The sequence below is a fragment of the Xyrauchen texanus genome, chromosome 36, assembly GCF_025860055.1.
Source record: "Xyrauchen texanus isolate HMW12.3.18 chromosome 36, RBS_HiC_50CHRs, whole genome shotgun sequence".
Lineage (NCBI taxonomy): Eukaryota > Metazoa > Chordata > Actinopteri > Cypriniformes > Catostomidae > Xyrauchen > Xyrauchen texanus.
In genome coordinates, this window is record NC_068311.1 from 20,644,251 (window position 1) to 20,665,728 (window position 21,478).

The 21,478-nt window shown below is 41.4% G+C and overlaps 1 protein-coding gene across 3 annotated transcripts in view; it reads left to right on the forward strand.

Moving 5' to 3' along the window:
• Window positions 1–21,478, forward strand: part of LOC127630058 (autism susceptibility gene 2 protein homolog) — a 37,605-nt gene that overhangs the window by 2,390 nt on the left and 13,737 nt on the right. For 2 of the 3 annotated variants that reach the window (XM_052107463.1, XM_052107464.1), the window contains 4 exons: window positions 17,839–18,139; window positions 18,258–18,472; window positions 18,580–18,624; window positions 19,398–19,493. In XM_052107463.1, coding sequence (XP_051963423.1) covers window positions 18,043–18,139; window positions 18,258–18,472; window positions 18,580–18,624; window positions 19,398–19,493 — 453 coding nt within the window. In that variant the 5' untranslated portion in view covers window positions 17,839–18,042. The remainder of the gene's footprint in view (window positions 1–17,838; window positions 18,140–18,257; window positions 18,473–18,579; window positions 18,625–19,397; window positions 19,494–21,478) is intronic. The other variant, XM_052107465.1, reaches the window with a different exon arrangement.

The window sequence follows — 21,478 nt, forward strand, 5'->3', positions numbered from 1 at the left end:
AATGAAAAATTTGTCATTATGTACTCAACCTCACAATATTTCAGACCATTATGACTTACTTTCTTCCGTGGAACACACAAGGATATATTAGGCAGAATGTTATTCTCAGTCACCATTCTATGTAAGCCCTAAACCAAAATCACTAGGTGCCTTTTTCTTTTTTCCTTTTTTTTCGGTGTTCCTGAGCCTATGTCCTAAAAAAAAAGCTAACACTAGCCACTATCAGTATAAAATCTAATGCTTACAATGTGGCAGAATGTCTGTGATACTTTATCTGTTGTTTGTAGATTTTAGGTATAGTATAATACAATAACAAGAATATTTTGCAAATCTTAGTCAAGAAAAAAATCTAATACATAAAATTCCACATTTAAATGAAGTTCAGGATACATATGTTTCATATTGCATACATGGTCAAATCAATCAAGAGTTTAACACACCACTTAACACTGGAAACACTGTAAGATGCGTCACAATGGTCAAAGACGTCCATCTAGCTCATGTTTACATAGGCCAACAATTTAAAAGAAAGCGCAATATAAATAGCATCATCAATATTCAAAGTGGTGAAGGTCATCAAACAATCAGAAATAACTCCATATGTCATATGAAACATATGTAACCTGAGGTATATTAATTTTATTGTGGGATTTAATGTATTAGAAGACCATCTAATATGTTTTTTTCTTGATTTAGTTTTTCAAAACATTTGTGTTATTGTATCATACTATAATTGTAAATCAACAGATAAAGTACCACAGTACCAAGATTTCATGCTTACTGATAGTGGCACCTGGTGGCTGAGGTTGGTATCACATGCTACATTTTTACAGTAGTTAGCCATTTCTTTTGTTTTAAGAAGAAGAAAATCTGAAAAATAATTGTAAAAAAATTCTCATAGATTGATTGATTTATTTTTCATAGGAAATAGGCTCAGAAAGGCACTAAGACACCTAAAAACTAAATTCACCTAGTGATTGTGGTTCAAGGCTTCTGTACCATTCAACAGTTTGAATCATTATATGGGGAAAGTAAACAGGAACTGGGGCTAACATTCTGCCTAACATCTCTGTTTGTGTTCCATAGAAGCAAGTCATGTAGGGTTTGGAACAATATGAGGGTGAGTTAATTATGATGAAATTATATATTTTTTTAATTAACTGTCCCTTTAAGTGCTAAAAGATTTTTGTTTTAGCACCACTTTTTAAGGAGGATATTTTAAGATAGTAAAAAATAACTTTATAATTAAATAGTAATTTTGCTGAACTGTGTACCATGGTTGACTTTTTAAAATGATGGAAAGGATGTGTGCAGATAGTGCAACAATGTTTTGGATGCCTATTCGATCTTAAGCCATCTTAATGCGATTGAGTTAAAGGATGCTTGTCTCAATAACAGGGGATTAGACCGCTTTTGTGGCCTGTTTAGTTCTTCAGCATTGTGCCAAGTGCTTCTCGGAATTTCGTTTTTAATTGGACATCATTTCCATGAATGACACATCATATTTGTAATTAGCTTCCTCTGGACATGGGCATTTTTAGACCTCAAACTAAAGCACTAATGACATGTGCAGACATACTAAGTAAAGAAATATGGACACTTCAGTTGTTGTAGTTATGTGCTTATTATATTGACAATGCTATTTATAGCACTGGTTCTCACTGGTTTGCTTCAGAAGTGGTGACCCAACACGGTACCAAAATGTTTTATCGTACAAAATGGCATTATAGCTGAAAATGACAAAGCTGAATAGGAAAATGTACAATTTTGTAAATGCACAAACATCAGCAGAAGGGTGATTTACTAACCGAACACATGGAACAAACCCTGGCCAAATATTGTGATAGCATTATCCATGTTACCAAGTGCAAGATACTAAAAAGTTTGATGCAACCTGGTCTGAATCGTCTTACTATAGGCCTACTTACGTTTTTGATTACAACAGGCTCGTTGTACATATGAAGCCAGTTTCCTGGTGAAATATACATTAGGGGCTCTAAAACTACAATTACTTTTATTCCATTTCACACAAATCACGAATAAAAGGTCGATTATCTATTTATAAACACTTATTTTTGCCCTGTTCCTAGCACATTGGGTAGCATCAACCATAGTGCATGACTTGGAAAGTGATACATACATACTTCTGAATTTAAACGTGGTACTGATTGTAAATTTCATGACAAAATTGTAGTCAATATCTGGATTACATTTTTAAGGTGATCAAATCTGATTGCTTTTAGATGACTTCTGACCTAATTCTTGTTTATTTGATGTCACATGAATTTAAGTAGGATAAGCTGGCACCATTTTGACAATGTTGCTTAAATGCGTTACAAAAATTGGACCAAATGGACCAAAATAGGAATTGGTGTGTGTGTGTGTGTGTGTTTACACACTATTTGCCTGTTTCTGAGTGTAATGAAAAATTACACTTAAAATGTTCTTGCTCTGGAAATTTTGGTATAACAAACAGTTAGGGTTAGTTAGACTGATAGAGCAATGCACTTGCGATGCAAAGGACTGGGGTATAAGTCCTAAAGAGCGAATGAGCAACCGAGTCAAAAGTAGTAAAAAAGTAAGTGTCATAGGACCATGTTACTTTATTAATTATCTGTGTCCCAAATGACACAGCATACACTATACACTATGCACTATGAACGCCATGTAGTGTATGAATGTGTTGCCACTAGCTTTAGCACATTAGCCATTCTCAGTTCAACACTTGGATTCATGGTAAAGGGTGGTTTCATGGTAAAGGATTCAACTTTGTAAGGTGCTGTTGTGATGGGAGCTGATGCTGGTTTGAAACCCACTCGGAGCGGGTCAAGCAGGACCAGTTACAGTGGTGCCGTGAGTCGGATGGGAGTGAGGTGTTGGGGGGGGGGTGTGAGTGTAACAGGAGCCAGCTGGTACATGATAGCTGTGTGGTATGTGAAAACCTCACTCCCTGGCCTCAAGAGGTGCACTAGCGACTGACGCTAGAGGCTGTAGCCTTTAGCCTCCTTGTTAGCGCACCTGCCTCCCATGCCTGCTGATGCTGGTTCGAATCTGGAACGGTTACGCTGTCTACACAGACGTTTCGCTAGTTGCTACATTCTCCATTATTTACAATTGTTTTGTCAGACTCTACCCCTTCTGCTACGTTCAAAAAGCGGCGAGTGCTGAGTGCATGAAGTGTCCAACATTCCACACTCCATTTTGACAGTTGAAGAAGTGCATCATCCGGGTACTCGTAGCACACTTTTTAGTTAAAGGTTTCAGTGTAAACATACTACTCGCACTACTTGAACTGACATAAAATGACGTAGAAAATGATGTAGAATAGTATGTGTTTAGTTGATTGGAAACACAGCAGTGGATGTCAACAACAAAGGATTTGGGATGCCTTCTTTTTCCCTTTTAAAAATGTATACGTTTATTTATGTTGCTATCGTAACTAAACAGGATAATATACTTAATACATTTCAAATAAATATATATAATACAAACATTTTTGCGTTTAGCATTGTTTATTCCCAGTTGTCCACAACCCTATCAGAACGTGCCTGCAACCCATTTTTTGGTCGTGAACAACCTGTGGAGATCCACTGATTTAGAACAAGGTCATCTGTTTCCCTGACACTCAGCTGTCAAATCTGACATCTACCCTCCCAACTCTCAGTTGTAACTTGCCTCAGCCAGGAATACATTTTCACTATTCACAGAATAGCTCTGGGTTAGACCGCAGTTTTGACTGAGATGTGGTAATTCAATTGGAATGGTTTTCCATGTTCCTGCTACGCTTGTGAATGTTGTGCATAAAGATTCTATTCTATACAGGGCTCAGAATGCATTTCACAGGCAGTATCACTGTAGCCACCTTCAAAGTTGAGTGAAACTATTCAAGGCTATAGTATAATCTATTCATCCCTTGTCAAGTGCAGACATAGGGTATGCATGTTAGTACAACGGAGTCTGTGAGACAGAACAGGGTTCTCATTGTTCCCGTGGTAACCAGACCCGAGCCTGGTCCAAGCGTCAGGGGATAGTGTATAGCCGGGATCAGCGTTGTTGAGAGATAAGCAAGACAGCTGCCTGTATGCAGCTCTCAGCACAACTCAAATAAACATTTTGACTTTCCAACTTTAGGGCTCACATTTCTGTGTTAAAGGAATATTTCATCAAAAAATGAAAAGTCTGTCATTATTTAGTCACCCTCAAGTTGTTGAGAGCTTTAATGATCCTCTTTCTTCCATAGAACACAAAAGGAGATGTTAGGCAGAAGGACAGCCTCAGTCACCATTCACGTTCATTTATTGGAAAAAATTAAGAGATGAAAGTAAATGGTGACTTAAACCAACATCTTTCAAGTATTATGGGTTTGAAACAACATGTTTCAGATGCATGAACTATCCCTTTAAGACTTTAGCATAAGCTCAACTGAGCCCAGGCTCCTTAATCATTACTGAAGTCAGTTTACGAGAGATTAAGTTAAGGATCTGAATCTCTAGCCTCCTCCATGCTACTGATTTTTTTTTACTGGCGCGACAAGGGCTCAGTTTTCTCGGAAGCGGGAGGTACAACACATCCCATAGGCATCAGCGTACATTGTGTGTATGGCCGGCCTACATCCCCATCACTAATCCCAGACGGAGCGAAACCTGACCACTAAACAATGAAACGGCTCAACGGCGAGCACTGCCACCCATTGTACTGACTGTGGGAGATCATAGTCATTTTGCTCAAAGCAATTTATACATCTTTAGCTTGTGTCCTAAACTGCTCTATGACATCATCCATTGTAAGGGTATTACCTTATAAAACAAGAGATGAGTTGCATAAATAAGGCTTTATTCTTTGTCATATGCTGTATGTGGCTGATGAAATTAGGTTTTGAAGGGGGAATTGCACATTTATAAAAGACTTTTGGATTTAAAGCTTTAAAATGGAAGGGATGTGCAGGATATGAAGGAGTGGACATGAAAAGACAATGAGATTATTAAATATAATACTTGTTTTACCAGAGAAAATGTTTTATTGCTTATATTTTGCTCTTTCATAGGTCAAGAGACTTAATGGAGATGATCCATTTAAGTATCAACTTTGTTTCACGTTGCTCCTGCCATTGTAGAAATAAACACAAATGAGACAATTGTTGACCAGTTTTGAGTGTAATTTGAATTCGAAGTAATTAGTTACTGTAATCTGGTTACTTTTAGAACAAAGGTATTAGTGTAATACATTACATTCAAATGTTTGTAATCAGATTACAGTTACTGAATTTCAAGGAAGTGAATTGCTTTTAAGTACATTAATTGGGCTATACATATTTCTAAATTAATATATTATGTAGGGTACAAAACATTTTATGTTCATTTGTATGTCTATTTGCATTTATGTAACAGCTGAAAAGCTTGCATCCTATAATGAGGCATTGTAAGGGAGTAATGCGTTGTGCACAATAAACAAAGAGGAAATGTAGACATTTTTTTTTATTTGTTGAGTGGGAAAACCTACTTTTTAGTGCAAAGTTTTACTTTTAAACACTTAAAAGTAATTAGTAATGTGATGACATAAACAGAAAAGTCAATAATCTTATTGCAATTTACAATTACAATTTTTTAGAAATTATTAGTAATTTATAATTAATAACTTTTTGGAATGTAGAAGAATTTGCTAAAATCTTGAATGGCATGAGGGTGAGCAAATGATGAGAGAAGTTTCATTTTTGGGTGAACTATCCCTTTAAGCACAAGTCTCATTTTGCTCTGCATGTAATCTTTTTCCTGTCCAATAGGGATATTACAATTATCTCATTTATTCCCTCCATGGAGTGGACATTTTTGAGATTTTAGCACGAGATATTTTTAGAGATTATAAATAAACTGCCAATTCTTGTGTATTTATTGTCTTTTCGTTCATTCAAAATATTGTAACAGTAAAAGAATATCTAGAAATCTTTCATATATTTGTTACATATTACTGTTTTGATTCATGCAAATAAATCACACTAAGTGTGAAAATCCCATGCATACATCAGCCAACTGGCTTTCTGATATGATGTATTAACATAGGGTTGGGAGCGAGAGAGAGAGAGAGAGAGAGAGAGAGAGAGAGAGAGAGCGAGCAGTCAGGCATAAAGGAAGTGTTCGCTTAGTCTGTGTGTTACCCAACACCACAGCCTGTGATCCCGCAGACAGACTGGCAAGTTGAGAATAGAGAGATACTGTTCCCCTGTGTCTTATTCAAAAGCTGTTGAATGCCTGCTGATTGCACCAGAGCAAACTTTATCAACCTGGCACATTACAGCTGGCCGGGACTGACTGGAAAGGCACTTTTCCAGTGGATTCTAGCACAATTCAAAGATGTGGACCTATTACAGTTGAGAAATATAGAGGTCTTATGAGGTAAGGGCCTTTTTAGTTATTTTTTAAAGCTTCAGTTTATTAGTAATTCTAAATATTTTCTGTCCTGACAGTTATTGTTATTGGTTTATTTCACCCAAAAAGTTTAATTCTGTCATTGTTTACTCACGCTCATGTTGTTCCAAACCTATTTTACTTTCTTCCGTGGAACACTAAAGGAGATATTTTGACATTGTTCTTAACCATACAATGATAGTGAATGGGGATTAAGGCTGTCAGTCCCTAAAAATTTGCCTACCTTTTGCTTTTGTTCTATGTTCTATGGAAGTAAATAATGACATCATTGAATTTTTGGATGAATTATCCCTTTAAGGTTTGAATATAATTTTTCAATGGATTACCACAATACATTCCTACACTGGTGAAATCCAAATGCATGGTGTCGGCCACCACAACGTAGCCGCACTGTGTTCACTGTATCAGAGATTTGGCAAATGTTGCTAAGTTTCAGAGAGGTGCAGACCAATATATGCAGCTTTAGCTGAGTGGGCTTCATTCACAGCTAGCTAAAACCCAAGTGGAAACCTGTCAGCAGACAAGAGCAACTGTTTCTCTGTTTGAGTCATTTGCCAACTGTGCCACAGCAAAAACCCGCACAGTCCTTGATGCCACCGGATGATTTATTAGACATCTCTTGCCATCTGCAACTGCAAACCATAGAGGGATCGCCACAGTAAACACACTCTGATTTGAATATTAGGGGGAGACTTTAAAAGGGCTTACCTGCACTTGGTCCAGCCGCACTTGTCTACTTTTGTGTGCACACAAAGCTCCCCCAAACTGCCCCTTCACAAGATTAAGAGCTTTCCCTGGCACCTTGTCAAGGACAAAATTTAAAGAACACAAGTGTTTAACCTCCAGCTAATCTTGTCTTTGTGAGAATGGAGGGATTAAGCCATTCGTTTCTGCATGCCTCGAAGGGTTAGGCCAGTAATGGGGTTGATGAATGACAAAAATGGCTTGGAGAAGGGAGCTGCCAACTGACATAGGAAGACAAATTTGGTGGTGGCCTGACAGCTCCAAACAGAGGCTTAGACTAATTCCTGACCTGCATCAAAATAAAGCATTACTGCAGCATGACACTAATTGAAAATAATCAGTTTTTCTGCAAAAGAGTTTCAAGCCAAACAGAGTTTTTAAATATGAATATGGAAAAATTGCTATGAACAAACATATTTTTATTATGCTGGCTTGGAAATGCCAACATACTTTTCTACACTTTAGATTTATTAGGGTTTTTCCACAATCCTTAAACAGTGACCAAAATTATTAAATGTTTTTTAAGCTACAGTCACCAAACTCGGCACAGACCTTAAGACTGTTGTGACGTAGCAAGCTATATCTTTTCTTTATATTTGTGCTATATCTTTACAGATAGTGGGAGATCAAATATCCATTAGGCCACGTTCACATTAATCCATTTATTTTGAAAATTTAGTTTACAGTTTTTGTACATCATCGTTTTCCAAATTATGTAGTTATGGGGAGCGTTTTCTGAAGTCTTCATTTTTGGTTGAGGAAATCGCTGATCTAGTGTGGATGAGATGCATAAACATATCAAAATTGATGCTTTTTTTAAACACAAATGTATTCGTTTAGACGGAGGCTTATACTGCATTCCATTCAACTCAGAAAGTCAGATTTTCCAACTTCCATGTAGGAAAAGTGCAGTCTACACCACTTCGGAATTCCAAATTGGAAACTCATGTGGAAATTATTTCGCCAAGATGCCTTTGCCTGACGTCACACAAACATGTCGGCACCCAGAGAGATGCACAAACCCTGCTGAAAAGACCAGCAATTCTGGTCACCAGCTTATGTTATGTTTTGGGTGCTGGTCCCCCAACATGGGATGCTGGTGTGCTGGTGTGCTGGTGTCCCCACCAGGCTTTTAAACTAGCATAATCAGAAAGACCATGCTGGTCAGCAAGCTTCACCAGCAAGGTTTAGCATTGTTCTGCTGGTCAACCAGCTAGTCCAGCACCAAACCAGCACAGGAATTGCATGCTGGTTAAGCTGTTTTTTTCAACAGGACAGTAAGAGATAAACTGGCGCTTTTATTAAATAGCATTGATAAATGAGTCAAAGCTCCTACATTACATGATATTAAACCTTGCTTAACAAACATTTGCAGAGACAAGTGTTCAAAAGATGGTAAATTAAACCTGTAGCACAAATGCTAGCGCTGCACCATTGTTATCAATTGGGCTGCTTGGAGACAGTTGAACACCTGCTAAGCTAATGAGAGCAATACATTTTTGTTTCCGTACACGTTATCTTCCGAGCATCTGGCAATAGAATGCCTTTATGGTCGGAGATCGAAGATATTAAGTAGGAATATCCAACATCCAACTTGAATGGAACGCAGCATTAGACTTGCATTACATTGATGGAACGTTTAAACGGACCAAGACTTTTCAAACTCCAACTTTCATAAAATCAAAATGTAAACAAGCACTTCTATCTATGTACAGTTGAAGTCAGAAGTTTACATACAATTAGTTTGAAGTCATTAAAACTCATTATTTTTATCCACTCAACAGATTTCATATTAGCAAACTATAGTTTTGGCAAGTCATTTAGGACATCTACTTTGGGCACAACACAAGTAATTTTTCCAACAATTGTTTACAGACAGATTATTTCACTTTTAATTGAGTATAACACAGTTCCAGGGGGTCAGAAGTTTACACACACTAAGTTAACTGTGCCTTTAAGCAGCTTGGAAAATTCCAGAAAATGATGTCAAGCCTTTAGTCAATTAGCCAATTAGCCTTTGAAAGGCTAACACCATCATCCCAGCTATACTCCAGAATAAATTACACCAACTCTCTGTTCCCATGTCTATCTGTCAGTGGATTACCAGCTTTCTGATGGACAGGCAGCAGCTTGTGAGACAGGAGAAACTCACTTCCAGCACCAGTACAATCAGCACTGGTGCCCCACAGTGATCCCTCTGTCAAGCTCCTGAAGTTTGCAGACGACACCATTGTCATCGGCCTCATCCGAGATGACGATGAGTCTGCATAGAGAAGAGAGGTTGAACAGCTGGCTGTCTGGTGCAGTCAAAACAACCTTGAGCTAAACACGCTGAAAACGGTGGAGATGATTGTGGACATTAAGAGGAACACCCCAACACTGACTCCCCTTACATTCTAAACAGCACCGTGGCAGCAGTGGAGTCATTCAGGTTCCTGAGCACTACCATCTCACAGGACCTGAAGTGGGAGACACATTGACTCCAGACATTGATGCCAGCTGAGGAAGTTCAACCTGCCACAGGCGGTGCTGATTCAGTTCTACTCAGAATTCATTGAGTCTGTCCTCTGCACTTCAATAACTGTCAGCAACAAAATCAGACATCAGAAGAATACAAAGGACAGTTCAGACTGATGACAGGATTTGTGGTTGCCCCCCACCCCTACATACACTTCCGGAGTGAGGGGAAAAAGGCTGTAAAAATCACTGTAGACACCTTTCACCCTGCCCATTACCTTTTTGAACTGTTGCCTTCTCGCAGACGCAACAGAGCACTAAGCACAGAAACATTTGTTTTATAGATTTGCACTGTATATAACAGATTTGGATTAGATTTGCACTACGTATGTGTATGTATGTATGTATGTATGTATGTGTGTGTGTGTCTGTGTGTGTATGTACTTATGTGTATAATAATTTGTTATTATTATTATTATATATGTCTTGCTGCTGTTTTTGTATTGTTGTGCACTGGAAGCTCCTGTCACCAAGACAAATGCCTTGTATGTGTATACATACTTGGCAATTAAAAATCGAATTGGTGTCAATTGGAGGTATACCTGTGGATGTATTTTAAGGCATACCTTCAAACTCAGTGCCTCTTTGCTTGACATCATGGGAAAATCTAAATAAATCAGCCAAGTCTGGTTTGTCCTTTGGAGCAATTTTCAAACACCTGAAGGTATTTGTACATTTGAACAGCATATTTTAGTAAAAACGCAAGTTACAAAATAATAATATTAGTTTTTATAAATATTGTTAAATAATACAATCTTTAAAAGAATATTGCATCAGTTGTGCATAGATTACCCACAATGAGGAAATTGAGTAAAGGGGTGAACATTGTTAGAGTGCAGATTTGTAATCCGGCCCCTTGGTAGAATGGAGAAAAGAATTTGGCCCTAACCCCGTTCAAAGTTGCCTATCCCTGGTCTGGAGGAATGGGCCAATACGTTTGACCCAAATTTAACAATTTAAAGGCAATGCTACCAAAAACTAACAAAGTGTATGTAAACTTCTGACCCACTGGGAATGTGATGAAAGAAATAAAAGCTGAAATAGATAATTCTCTCTACTACTATTCTGACATTTCACATTATTAAAAATAAAGAAGTGATCCTAACTGACCTAAGACATGTTTTCTACAATTAATTGTCAAGAACTGTGAAAAACTGAATTCAAATGTATTTGGCTGAAGTGTATGTAACTAAAGTGTATGTAGACTTCAACTGTATCCATCTATCAGGTTGTATGTCTAGCTGCAAGTTCTGTTACCTTTTAAACCTCAAGCTTTACATGTTTTTAAACATTTTTTTACTTTCAGGCTATCAAAGTTTGTCTTAAAATGTGTACCTATCTTGTTATTATTATTGTTTTAGTTTTTGAAAGTGTGTATCAGTACACACAGTTCTTTGATTAAATGGTATGCAAATTAGGTTTAAACCAGCACCATTATGATACAAGGCCCTATTATGGTCTTTTGGGGCTTATTATTTAGCTTTACATGATTAGTCTGTTGCTGGTCCAGTCATTAAGCTGTGCCATGTGGTCTAGATGGGGACTGTCTGTTCTCCTCTCTGGAGACTTATGAATCCATAAAGCATTTTATGCTCTTCTCATTAATAATTGATATGCTGGTCTGTCTGTATTTTAATAAAATATTTAAGTTTGGACGCAATATACCTCAACAAGCATATAGGTCAATAGTGTTATATTTTCAACGTCAAACGGTTCAAATAAAGTTGACAGGGGGAAATGATTACATTATACTCGCTCCTGCTTTCTTCCAAAGATATTTAATGTTCCAAATGATTGAATGACCCTTGCGCCTGTGTAACCCAATTTAATACAAACAGCTCATCACGGGTGATTTGGAGAGAAGCTTGGACGAATAAGTTGCTCCTTGTGCTCCCTCCTCCACGGACCCCTGGTGTTCACGAAAAGAGGTCTACCCTCAGAGAAGCTAACAATCCATTATGGTGCTCTCAAAAGACCTTTCACTATAGATACAGCAGGCACTGGAGAAAAGGCCCAAATTGACAGCTCTACACAAAAGAGATTTACTGCTTTGCTTTATGTGCATGAGTCCTGTTCAAAAGGAGGTAATTGCAGGTTGTATAGATGGGCGAATCCCTCAAGGGATTCATCCCTTCATCACATTTGCATTCACTATTAGTGCTTCCCTGGGAGGGACCAGTAAATTTCACAGTGAAACCAACATCACCCATTAAATCCTGCTTTATGTCAGTGACTTAAAGCACATGAAAAGGATGATGCTGTAAAAAGAGAGATGCTTTGGTTTCTTATTTTGTTAGGTATGCTTTACGAGCTCTGCCTCCCACATTTTGTCATCTTTGCCTTGACTCCATCACTGCAACATGGTGTGCCCTGTTTAACAACATTAACTTATTGCATTGTTCTAATTATCTTTTTATTTAAATAAAATGAAATGATTATAAGTGGTACAGTGCTACATTAAATATATTCCCAATTGGCCAGTTTGATTATTGGTGCTTGTTAAGGCTATTCAAATTGCTCATACTAAGGGTAAAGGATTTGAACAAACCACTAAACTTAAAGGGGTCCTCACAAGATGAATCAACTTTTCCTTGACCTTTGGACACCAATCAGCCAGAAAATTAAAACCACCTGCTTCTCACCACAATTGTACAGAGCAGTTATCGGAGTTACTGTGGAATTTGTCAGTTCGATCCAGTCTTGCCTTTCTCTGTTGACCTCTCTACTCAACAAGACATTTCCATCCACAGAACTGCCGCTTACTGGATGTTTTTGTTTTTGGTACCATTCGGAGTAAATTCTAGAGACTGTTGTGTGTGAAAATCCCAGGAAATCAGCAGTTACAGAAATACTTAAACCAGCCCATCTGGCACCAACAATCATGCCATGGTCCAAATTACTGATGATTGTTGATGTGAACATTAACTGAATCTCATGACCTGTATCTGCATGATTTTATGCACTGCACTGCTGCCACACAATTGGCTGATTAGATAATCGCATGGATGATTGTTGAGTGAGAGGCAGTTCTGCAGATGGAAATGCCTTGTTGATGAGAGGTCAACAGAGAATGGCCAGACTGGTTAGAACTGACACAGTCTACGGTAGCTCAGATTACCGCTCTGTACAATTGTGGTGAGAAGAATAGTGTCTTAGAATGCTATTCTGAGATGCGGGTTGGAACTGTTTTGGCAGCACAAGGGGGATCTACACAATATTGGGTAGGTGGTTTTAATGTTGTGGCTGATCGGTGTATAAGAGCTAATGTTACTACAAAAACATACCCTTAAGTTTCAGAACTCAAAACTTCCTCCTCACTGCAAAAAGAGCATTTGTTGAAATCAAGCTGCCAAAACAACATATTTTCTATTTCCTACACATTGTGATGTCACACTGTGGTAGATATTTGCATATGACCGCCTCCAAAACAACACATCAACTCCTACTTTACCTTTAATCACTTCCGTAGCCCACCCAGTAGCCATGAGCAGAGCAGGTCAGAGAGCCAATCATAACAGTGGGCGTGTACTGTCTTAAGTCTTAAAGGATAAGCAGCACCAAATCAGAGGGTCTGAATGAGGGTGAAAAACGTCTAGGTTACGTATGTAACCTCCGTTCCCTGATGGAGGGAACGAGACGTTGTGTCAGAGAAGCGACACTAGGGGTCTCTCTTGAGCGCCGATATTCACCTCTGGACTATGAAAAAAGGCCAATGAGAGTTGGCAACCAGTATTTGCATGTCCCGCCCCCGGACATACAGGTATTTAAGTGGCGCAAATACGGGAGTTCATTCAGGATTTTTCTGAGGAGCCGGAAATGGTCCGGCCACAACAGTGGCTCGGCTCAGCGACGTGGCAGGGGAGACACAACATCTCGTTCCCTCCATCAGGGAACGGAGGTTACATACGTAACCTAGACGTTCCCCTTCTGTCGCTCTCTCCGCGTTGTGTCAGAGAAGCGACACTAGGGGTCCACTTATAAAAGCGCCATGCGCTGAGCCGTGTACGTGAACTGCTGATACAGGAGCGAGCAGGTATTCTTATGTGCAGGACGACCAACTGTATCAGGCTGCACGTACCCTTCCCCAATGCCCCATTTAAGCCATCAGGATTCCTTATCGTGCCAAGCCTGGCCGGGCCTCTTTTCTCTCTATGTTTCTCGCATAGAGCAACTTAGGCCGGGGCCCTTACACGCATTGAGGGAAGGGGGTCTTAGCCCTTATTCAGGGCAGGGAAGACCCTGCGGAGGCCACGCCTACCCGAGAGGGGAGGCAAGTTTAAGTGGCAAAACCATCAGAGGCCTGCTTAGGGCCTATGTGGAAAAGTCGGTGCGGTGGTGGATCCAGCCTATAGAGGGGGGAACATACAGCATGGCAGCCGAGGCAGCCATGACTGCCTAAGGGAAACACGGGAGTCAGCTCACCAGAGGGGACAGAACCGTGGTGTTACACACAGGGGGAGTCCGAAGGAGGCCTTACCTGTGGAGCACCTATACCAGTACAGGGTAGCTTGCAGTACCCGCAGTGGTTTGGGTCAGCGAGTTCCTCTGCTGAACTGCGACCCACGAGGGCTAGGGAGGAATCGACCAGTGTCCCAAACCTGAGATCTCCTGGGAATGATTGCGCACTGTTTCCCCTGGTTAAGGGGAAGGGCGTTGGTGCAAGCGATTCACCCAGTCAGATCGTGGGCGTGCCACCGAGTTCTACGGGCTTGGTACCTGAGAGAACACGGGACGATACTGACTCAACTCGGAGATTGTAGAATCTCACGAAAGTGTTAGGTGTTGCCCAGCCCGCTGCTCTACAAATGTCTGCTAGGGCAGTGCCCCTAGCCAGTGCCCATGAGGACGCAACACTCCTGGTGGAGTGAGCTCGGACCCGCAGGGGGGGGGCACGGCCTGGGTGTGATAAGCCAGGGAAATGGCGTCGACAACCCAGTGGGCGAGTCTCTGCTTGGAGACAGCATTCCCTTTCTGCTGTCCCCCAAAGCAGACGAAGAGCTGCTCAGAGCGTCTGGTGCTCTGTGTGCGGTCCAGATAAATACGTAAAGCACGTACTGGACACAGCAGTGAAAGGGCTGGGTCTGCCTCCTCCCGGGCAGCGCTTGCAGGTTCACTACCTGATCCCTGAAGGGCGTGGTAGGAACCTTGGGCACATAGCCCGGTCAGCGGTCTTAGGATCACGAAGTATCTGCCAGACCGAACTCCAGGCAAGCGTCGCTAACAGAGAACGCATGCAGGTCCCCGACCCTCTTGATGGAAGCGAGCCGATCAGCAGGGCAGTCTTGAGAGAGAGGGCCCTGAGTCCAGCTGAGTCAAGCGGCTCGAAGGGGGGTCTCTGGAGGCCCGTAAGGACGACCGAGAGATCCCAGGAGGGGAACAGGTTAGGCCGGGAGGGAGTTATCCTCCGGGCACCTTTTAGGAACCTGACGATTAAGTCGTGCTTACCAAGAGACTTGCCGTCTACCGTGTCGTGGTGGGCCGCGATAGCGGCGACATACACCTTGAGCCGGGACTGTTGAGGCCTGAAAGCAGAGTGCCGTGAGAATGGCATTTGCGGGCCATGTGCCCCAGAGACAAAGGAAATAGCTCTTTTATTGAGAATTTGGGTACCGCAGCCCGTGTTAGGGGGTGCGGCAAATGAAAAAACAAAGGATTCTCCTCCCGGCCCTCCACCGGGGGACGGAGCGGTCTTACCACCTCCGGAGCTAACATCTTGGGCTCTGGGTTCGTTGTCTCAGGAGCGCCTGGGAGCCTTCCGTGTCCTCGAGGGTGTCCGTGAGACAGGGGGCGTGCGCTTCCCGCGGTTTGCTCGACGCTGGGGCTGAGAGCTGGGCCCGGGTTGAGGCGGAGCAGGGGCTTGCCTTCTGGCCGCGGGAGGACGCTCTCGGCGAACAGACGGGGCATGGGCCGTGGCGGCAGGCTTGCAGCGAGGCATGATGTGAGAGATGGCCTCCGTCTGCTTCTTCACCATGGAGAACTGCTGGGCAAAGTCCTCGACGGTGTCGCCGAAGAGGCCGAACTGGGAGACAGGGGCGTTGAGGAAGCGAGTCTTGTCAGCTTCACGCATCTCGACCATGTTCAGCCACAGTTGACATTCCTGGACCACTAGCGTGGCCATCGCCTGCCCGAGTGCTTGCGCTGTGACCTTCGTCGCTCTCAGGGCAAGGTCGGTCGCTGAGCACAGTTCCTGCAGCGTGTCGGGATCAGGGCCACCCCCGTGCATGTCGCATAGTGCCTTGGCTTGGTGGACCTGCAGGAGAGCCATGGCATGCAGGGCGGAAGCGGCGCGTCCGGTGGCGCTGTAGGCCTTCGCTGTCAGCAAGGAGGTTGCTCTACAGGTCCGGGAAGGGAGTACGGGGCGACCTCGCCAGGTGGTAGGGGTACCGGGGCATAGATGGATCGCAACCGCCCTATCCACCTGGGGAATCGCCTCGTAACCATGGCGCGCACCGCCATCGAGGGTGGCGAGGGCGGACGAGCCTGTGGCGATGTGACGAGTGGAAAGGGGTGCTCTCCACGAAGACGTCAGCTCGTCATGCACTTCCGGGAAAAACGGGATGGGGGGGGGGCGAGGCTGTGAGCGGCGCCCAGACCCCAGGAACCAGTCGTTGAGCTGTGATGGTTGTGGGGAGGATGGAGGGTTCCAATCCAAGCCCACGCTGTCGGCTGCCCGGGAAAGCATGTTCGTCATCTGTGCGTCGGCCTCAGCCTGGGCGTGCAGGCCCGAAAGCGGCAGCCCAGGGGAGTCCTCAGCATCAGATAACCCGCCCTCCGATGCTGCGGCGAGCTCATCGGCTTCCATCGCAAGAGGGTCGGCCGACTGGCTGTGAGGCGAGTCACCGCTACCTTGAGCACGGACGGGAATCAACGAGCGTGTCGGGGCGCGGGTGGTCCGAGGGGGCGTACCCGGCGGCGCTGCACCCGCTGCCATCCCCAAATCGCCTCCATCGCCAGCCGCATCGTCCTCAATCCCGTGGGAAGAAGGAGCGACACGGGGGGCGGCTGGAGTGGCTTGTTCACGGTTGTAAGCAGTGAGAACATGAACCATCCACAAACGCAGCCTCGGTGTGATCGCTACCCAGACACACGAGACAGCGCCTGTGGCCGTCGGAAGCGGAGAGCACTCTACCGCATCCAGAAACAACAAAGGGGCGGAAGGGCATCTTTATAAAGACGCGTCCTTAAAAGGACATTCAACACTGCTCTGTTTTGCTCTTTTAGAGGAAATTACTCTTTTAAATAAAATCACTCTTTTAGGGAAAAAACTCGTGAGAGATTTTAATTCTGCACTGTCGATGCGCCCAGGGGCAGGAATGCACAGCCGTGCAAACAGGAGAAAGCCGCTGTTGTGCGCCGTAGAATCCAACAGCATGCAGCAGAGGGATAACAGGAACTCGGTGTGTACACGCAGCAGTTGCAGACACGACCATCGGCTCCGAAGAAATTTTCTGAATGAACTCCCGTATTTGCGCCGCTTAAATACCCGTATGTCCGGGGGCGGGACATGCAAATACTGGTTGCCAACTCTCATTGGCCTTTTTTCATAGTCCAGAGGTGAATATCGGCGCTCAAGAGAGACCCCTAGTGTCGCTTCTCTGACACAACGTGGAGAGAGCGACAGAAGGGGAATTACATTTTACAAATATATGACTGTTTTTTTTGCAAAACCTAATATTAAGTGAACGTTAATTAACATTTTAAAAGAATAAAAAGGCGTGTCATGACCCTTTAAGTATTAAACTTCAGTGCACAAATAATGGCTTGTTGAAGAGAGTGCTAATCATTTTCTAAGCAAGTTAACTCACGATATTTGCCTAAAATTGAAAAAAAATAAATATTTATATTTTAATTCCAATACAATTACATTCAAGGAGGGATCCAAGTTATATCAAGGTACCAGAATATCATAAAGACTAGCATCCGCAAAGCAATGACCTGGTAACCACCCAGAGCACTCTAGCAACATGGCATTGAGTTTTGCATGGGCAAGCACCACTCACATATTCTACAGCAAATGCAAACTCTATGGAAATGTACTCAAAGTTAAGCTGATCACTATTCAATATGGTTTAAAATTATTGTGTGTCTTCATTTGCTTTGAATCCTTTGTGTTTGCTCGATTTATTTATAAATTTAATATATTTTTGTCCTGCAGATCTTGCTAATGTTGCTAATCCCACAAATGCGACATCAGAAGATGATGGGCAGGATGCCACGAGGAGGAGATATTTAGAACCAAACCATCTTGCCTAAGGAAATAGTCTTTCACCTTTCAAAGCTGCTTACAATAACTTACAAAAAGCACAAGCTGAAGAAGAGCAGTGCATTTTTAACCATCGTCTGCTCCAAACATCTTAACATGTTTTCCCCGACAACAGCCATGCCTCCACCTCCACCACTCTTAGCAGGAAGTCCACTGCCTGTGTCTGGCGCACCATCGACGGGTCCCTACAAAGGTATAGTAGCACCTTTTTTCATCCCTTAAATTTGCACTCATTATGTTATGACTGTCTTATTCACATAGCTCATACTAACTATGCTGCTGTCATGTGATTTCCGGTGTGTCCTCTGTAGAGCATGACCTGCTGCGACAAGAGTTAAATTCTCGGTTCCTGGCCTCCCAGACGGTCGATCAAGGAGGCGCACTGGCCCCTCCAGCCTACCTGCGCACTGAGTTCCACCAGCACCAGCACACACACCAACACACTCATCAGCATACCTTCACACCCTTCCCTCATTCCATCACGCCCAACCCAGCAGCACCACTGGTGCGTACCCCTGCCAGACAAGTGAGGATACATGTTAATGCAGTATGTTTATAATCAATTGTTTGACTGAAACTACCATTTTCAATGTACAAAATTACTAACTGCAAATAAAAACATTTCCATTGCAGTTTGACAAATACCCAGCTAAAGTGGACACCTTTCAAAGACACAGTGTAAGTTACATCAGGAGTATTTCCTGTGCACAAAATAGCCTTTGATTTGAGTGAAATGGTCACAGGGTCCCCACACTTTTTGACTAATTATTTTTTCATTTCTTTTGAGTGAACATTCCAATTGTTTGTGATACTGGTGATTTAAAAATATATATTTGCATTTAGACTGCTAATAAATCATTCAGACTGATTTGTTGTGAGCTAGTTTGATTTGTGAACTAGATTCATTGAAAAGAAGCAACCTTAAATTTGCTCGTTATTTGGACATCGTTATACCTTGCGAGCAAGTTTTAATCTATTACAGCTCAACACAAGAGCAAAATATAGCTCATTAAATGTTTGGTAAAGATTAACTATAATATTTGTATTTTCAGTATTGAAATTTTCATGGCTATTCTGTAATTTTTTGGATTAAATGAAATACATATGACTGTTTTGAATCAAAAGTTGACAATTCAGCATTAATAATGTTTTTTATAATTACATAAGTTACATTTAAATAACTATAATAATTATTGTTTAATATATAAATAACATAAAATAATTCATAATTAATTATTATGAATAAAAAAAGAATACATTTTTGGATAGTGCTACCTCAAATATTGATGAATAATTTCATCACTTCTCATGGAAATTTGAGTTAAAAGTAGTTTGAGGAAGTTTTTTAAATGTCAGAACCGGAAATGCTTCTGTATTTCTTTGTGTCCTGAATCAACACGAACATTCTTTTCTCCTGACATTAATTACATTTTTGTGCTATTTCACAACAGTTGGTCCTGTCCTATCCATCAGTAATGACTGGAATACCTCCTATGGTTCCACCTGCTGGACCATTCAGCTCTCTCCAGGGAGCTTTTCAACCAAAGGTTTGCCTGCCACTCTGTCTCTCAGCTTTCTGTTTTTTTTTTTTTTTATTGGAGCTCTTAAAAGGCCTTGACAAGGCTGAAAAAAGCCTGTGATTAACTTGATATTCCTGTAGATGCCCTTCCACAAAGAAAAGAAAAAGAAAAAATTAAAGAAAAAAGTTTTTATGGTCTTTCTGAGGTCCTTTTTTCTTTTTTTTTTGCCTCATATTTGGAAAGCATTGTATTTTTTTAAGGCCTGAAGCTGGATTTTTCAAAATGAAGAAAGTACTTTGGTTAAATTATAGGAAGTTTGAAAGAATGTCCCTATGTGAAATTAATGAAGAACATTCCTCTAAGGGATTAGTTCACCCAAAAAGAAAAGTTCTCTCATCGTTTACTCATCCTCATTCCATCCCCGATGTGCATGACTTTCTTCTTCTGAACACAAACAAATATTTCTAATAAGAATATATCAGCTCTGTTGGTTCATACAATGCAAGTAAATGGTGGACAGACCTTTAAAGCTCCAAAAAGCACATTAAGGCAGCATCAAATCAATCCACTTAACTCCAGTGGTTAAATCAAAATCTTAAGAAGCTAAATAAGTTTTGGTGAGAAACAGATCAATATTTAAATCCTTTTGTACTATAAATTCTCCTCCATGTAGGTGGTGATATGCACGAAGAATGCAAATCACCAAAAACCAAAGAAGACTGTGAAAGTGGAGATTTATAGTAAAACAACTTGATTTTGGATTTCTTCAATCCTTTAACTTTTGATCTTGAACATCAGGACACTCTCTTAATCTGACATGGTAAAAAACAAAAATCACAAACAGGTAAAACAATAAAAACAAAAAAATGTTGCAACATGTACGGCAGTCAGATGATTAGTATTTAAAAATATTGTGTTATTGTTATTTTACAATTTATGAAATTTAATTTGTAAAGTTTATTGCCCAGGTTAACACTTCAGATATGCATTTGTATGCATTCAGTAATTTGTTGAATTTGTGATTTAGTTTAATTCTAAACAATACCTACTGAATAGATATTATTTGCAGTTTATTTATTGACATTTTGTCCAATACTGTCTATTTTCTGCCACAGTTTAACTGTCAGTTTCCTGCATGCATATGATCAATGTCAATTTCCTGCACATCATAAGCCATGCACTTTGTAAACCCTATTTAGTACAATGTTTTACAAATAAAACATGTTATTTAGTAGTACACACGTTGTTGGCTTACTGTTGCACTGCACTTGTAGGCAAATTAACAAACAGTTGGCACACCGTAATGTAGAATGAGTGCTTAAATCCCTTTGCTACATTTGTGAATGTGACAAAGCATAAACATAACTTAAGCCTACCTAGTCATTACAAATGGTGTAAAACTATATTGAATCTGAAGTTCCCTTACGATTCAGTTCTCTTGACATTGCATCGCTAAGCTGACGCTATGGGATTGTCCTTCTGCACGACCTAGTTGAAACCCTTTTACAATAACGGCAATTCTTAAATTGGCTATGATGTTTAAGCCCCGCCCTTTTAGGCACAAAGCTGTCCGCTATAAAAGCGGGCACGCAAACACCATTCCTAAGAATATTCTTCCTTCAAGACAGTAATTCATCTCTCATCTTGGAAGCCCTCTACATTTGTCGCTGTCGAAATACACAAGCCAGCGGACGGAATCTTTGCAAGCTTAGAAGACTCTCCGCTCCCTGCAGTGTTCCAGCGGACATTCTACACCTCCCCGATTGACGCTTCGTTGTTGAGCAGGTCCTCACTTCAGTAACACACCTACTCCATGCAGTGTTTCGGCCTGAGTATCCTTTATTGCTATTGCTATATTGTATTGTATTATATATATATATATATATATATATATATATATATATATATATATATATATATATATATATATATATATATAAGAGCTGCTTACGTGTTTGCATGTTGTTCAGTAAGTGTTCCTTATGCGAGGGACACATTCCGCTGTCAGATCA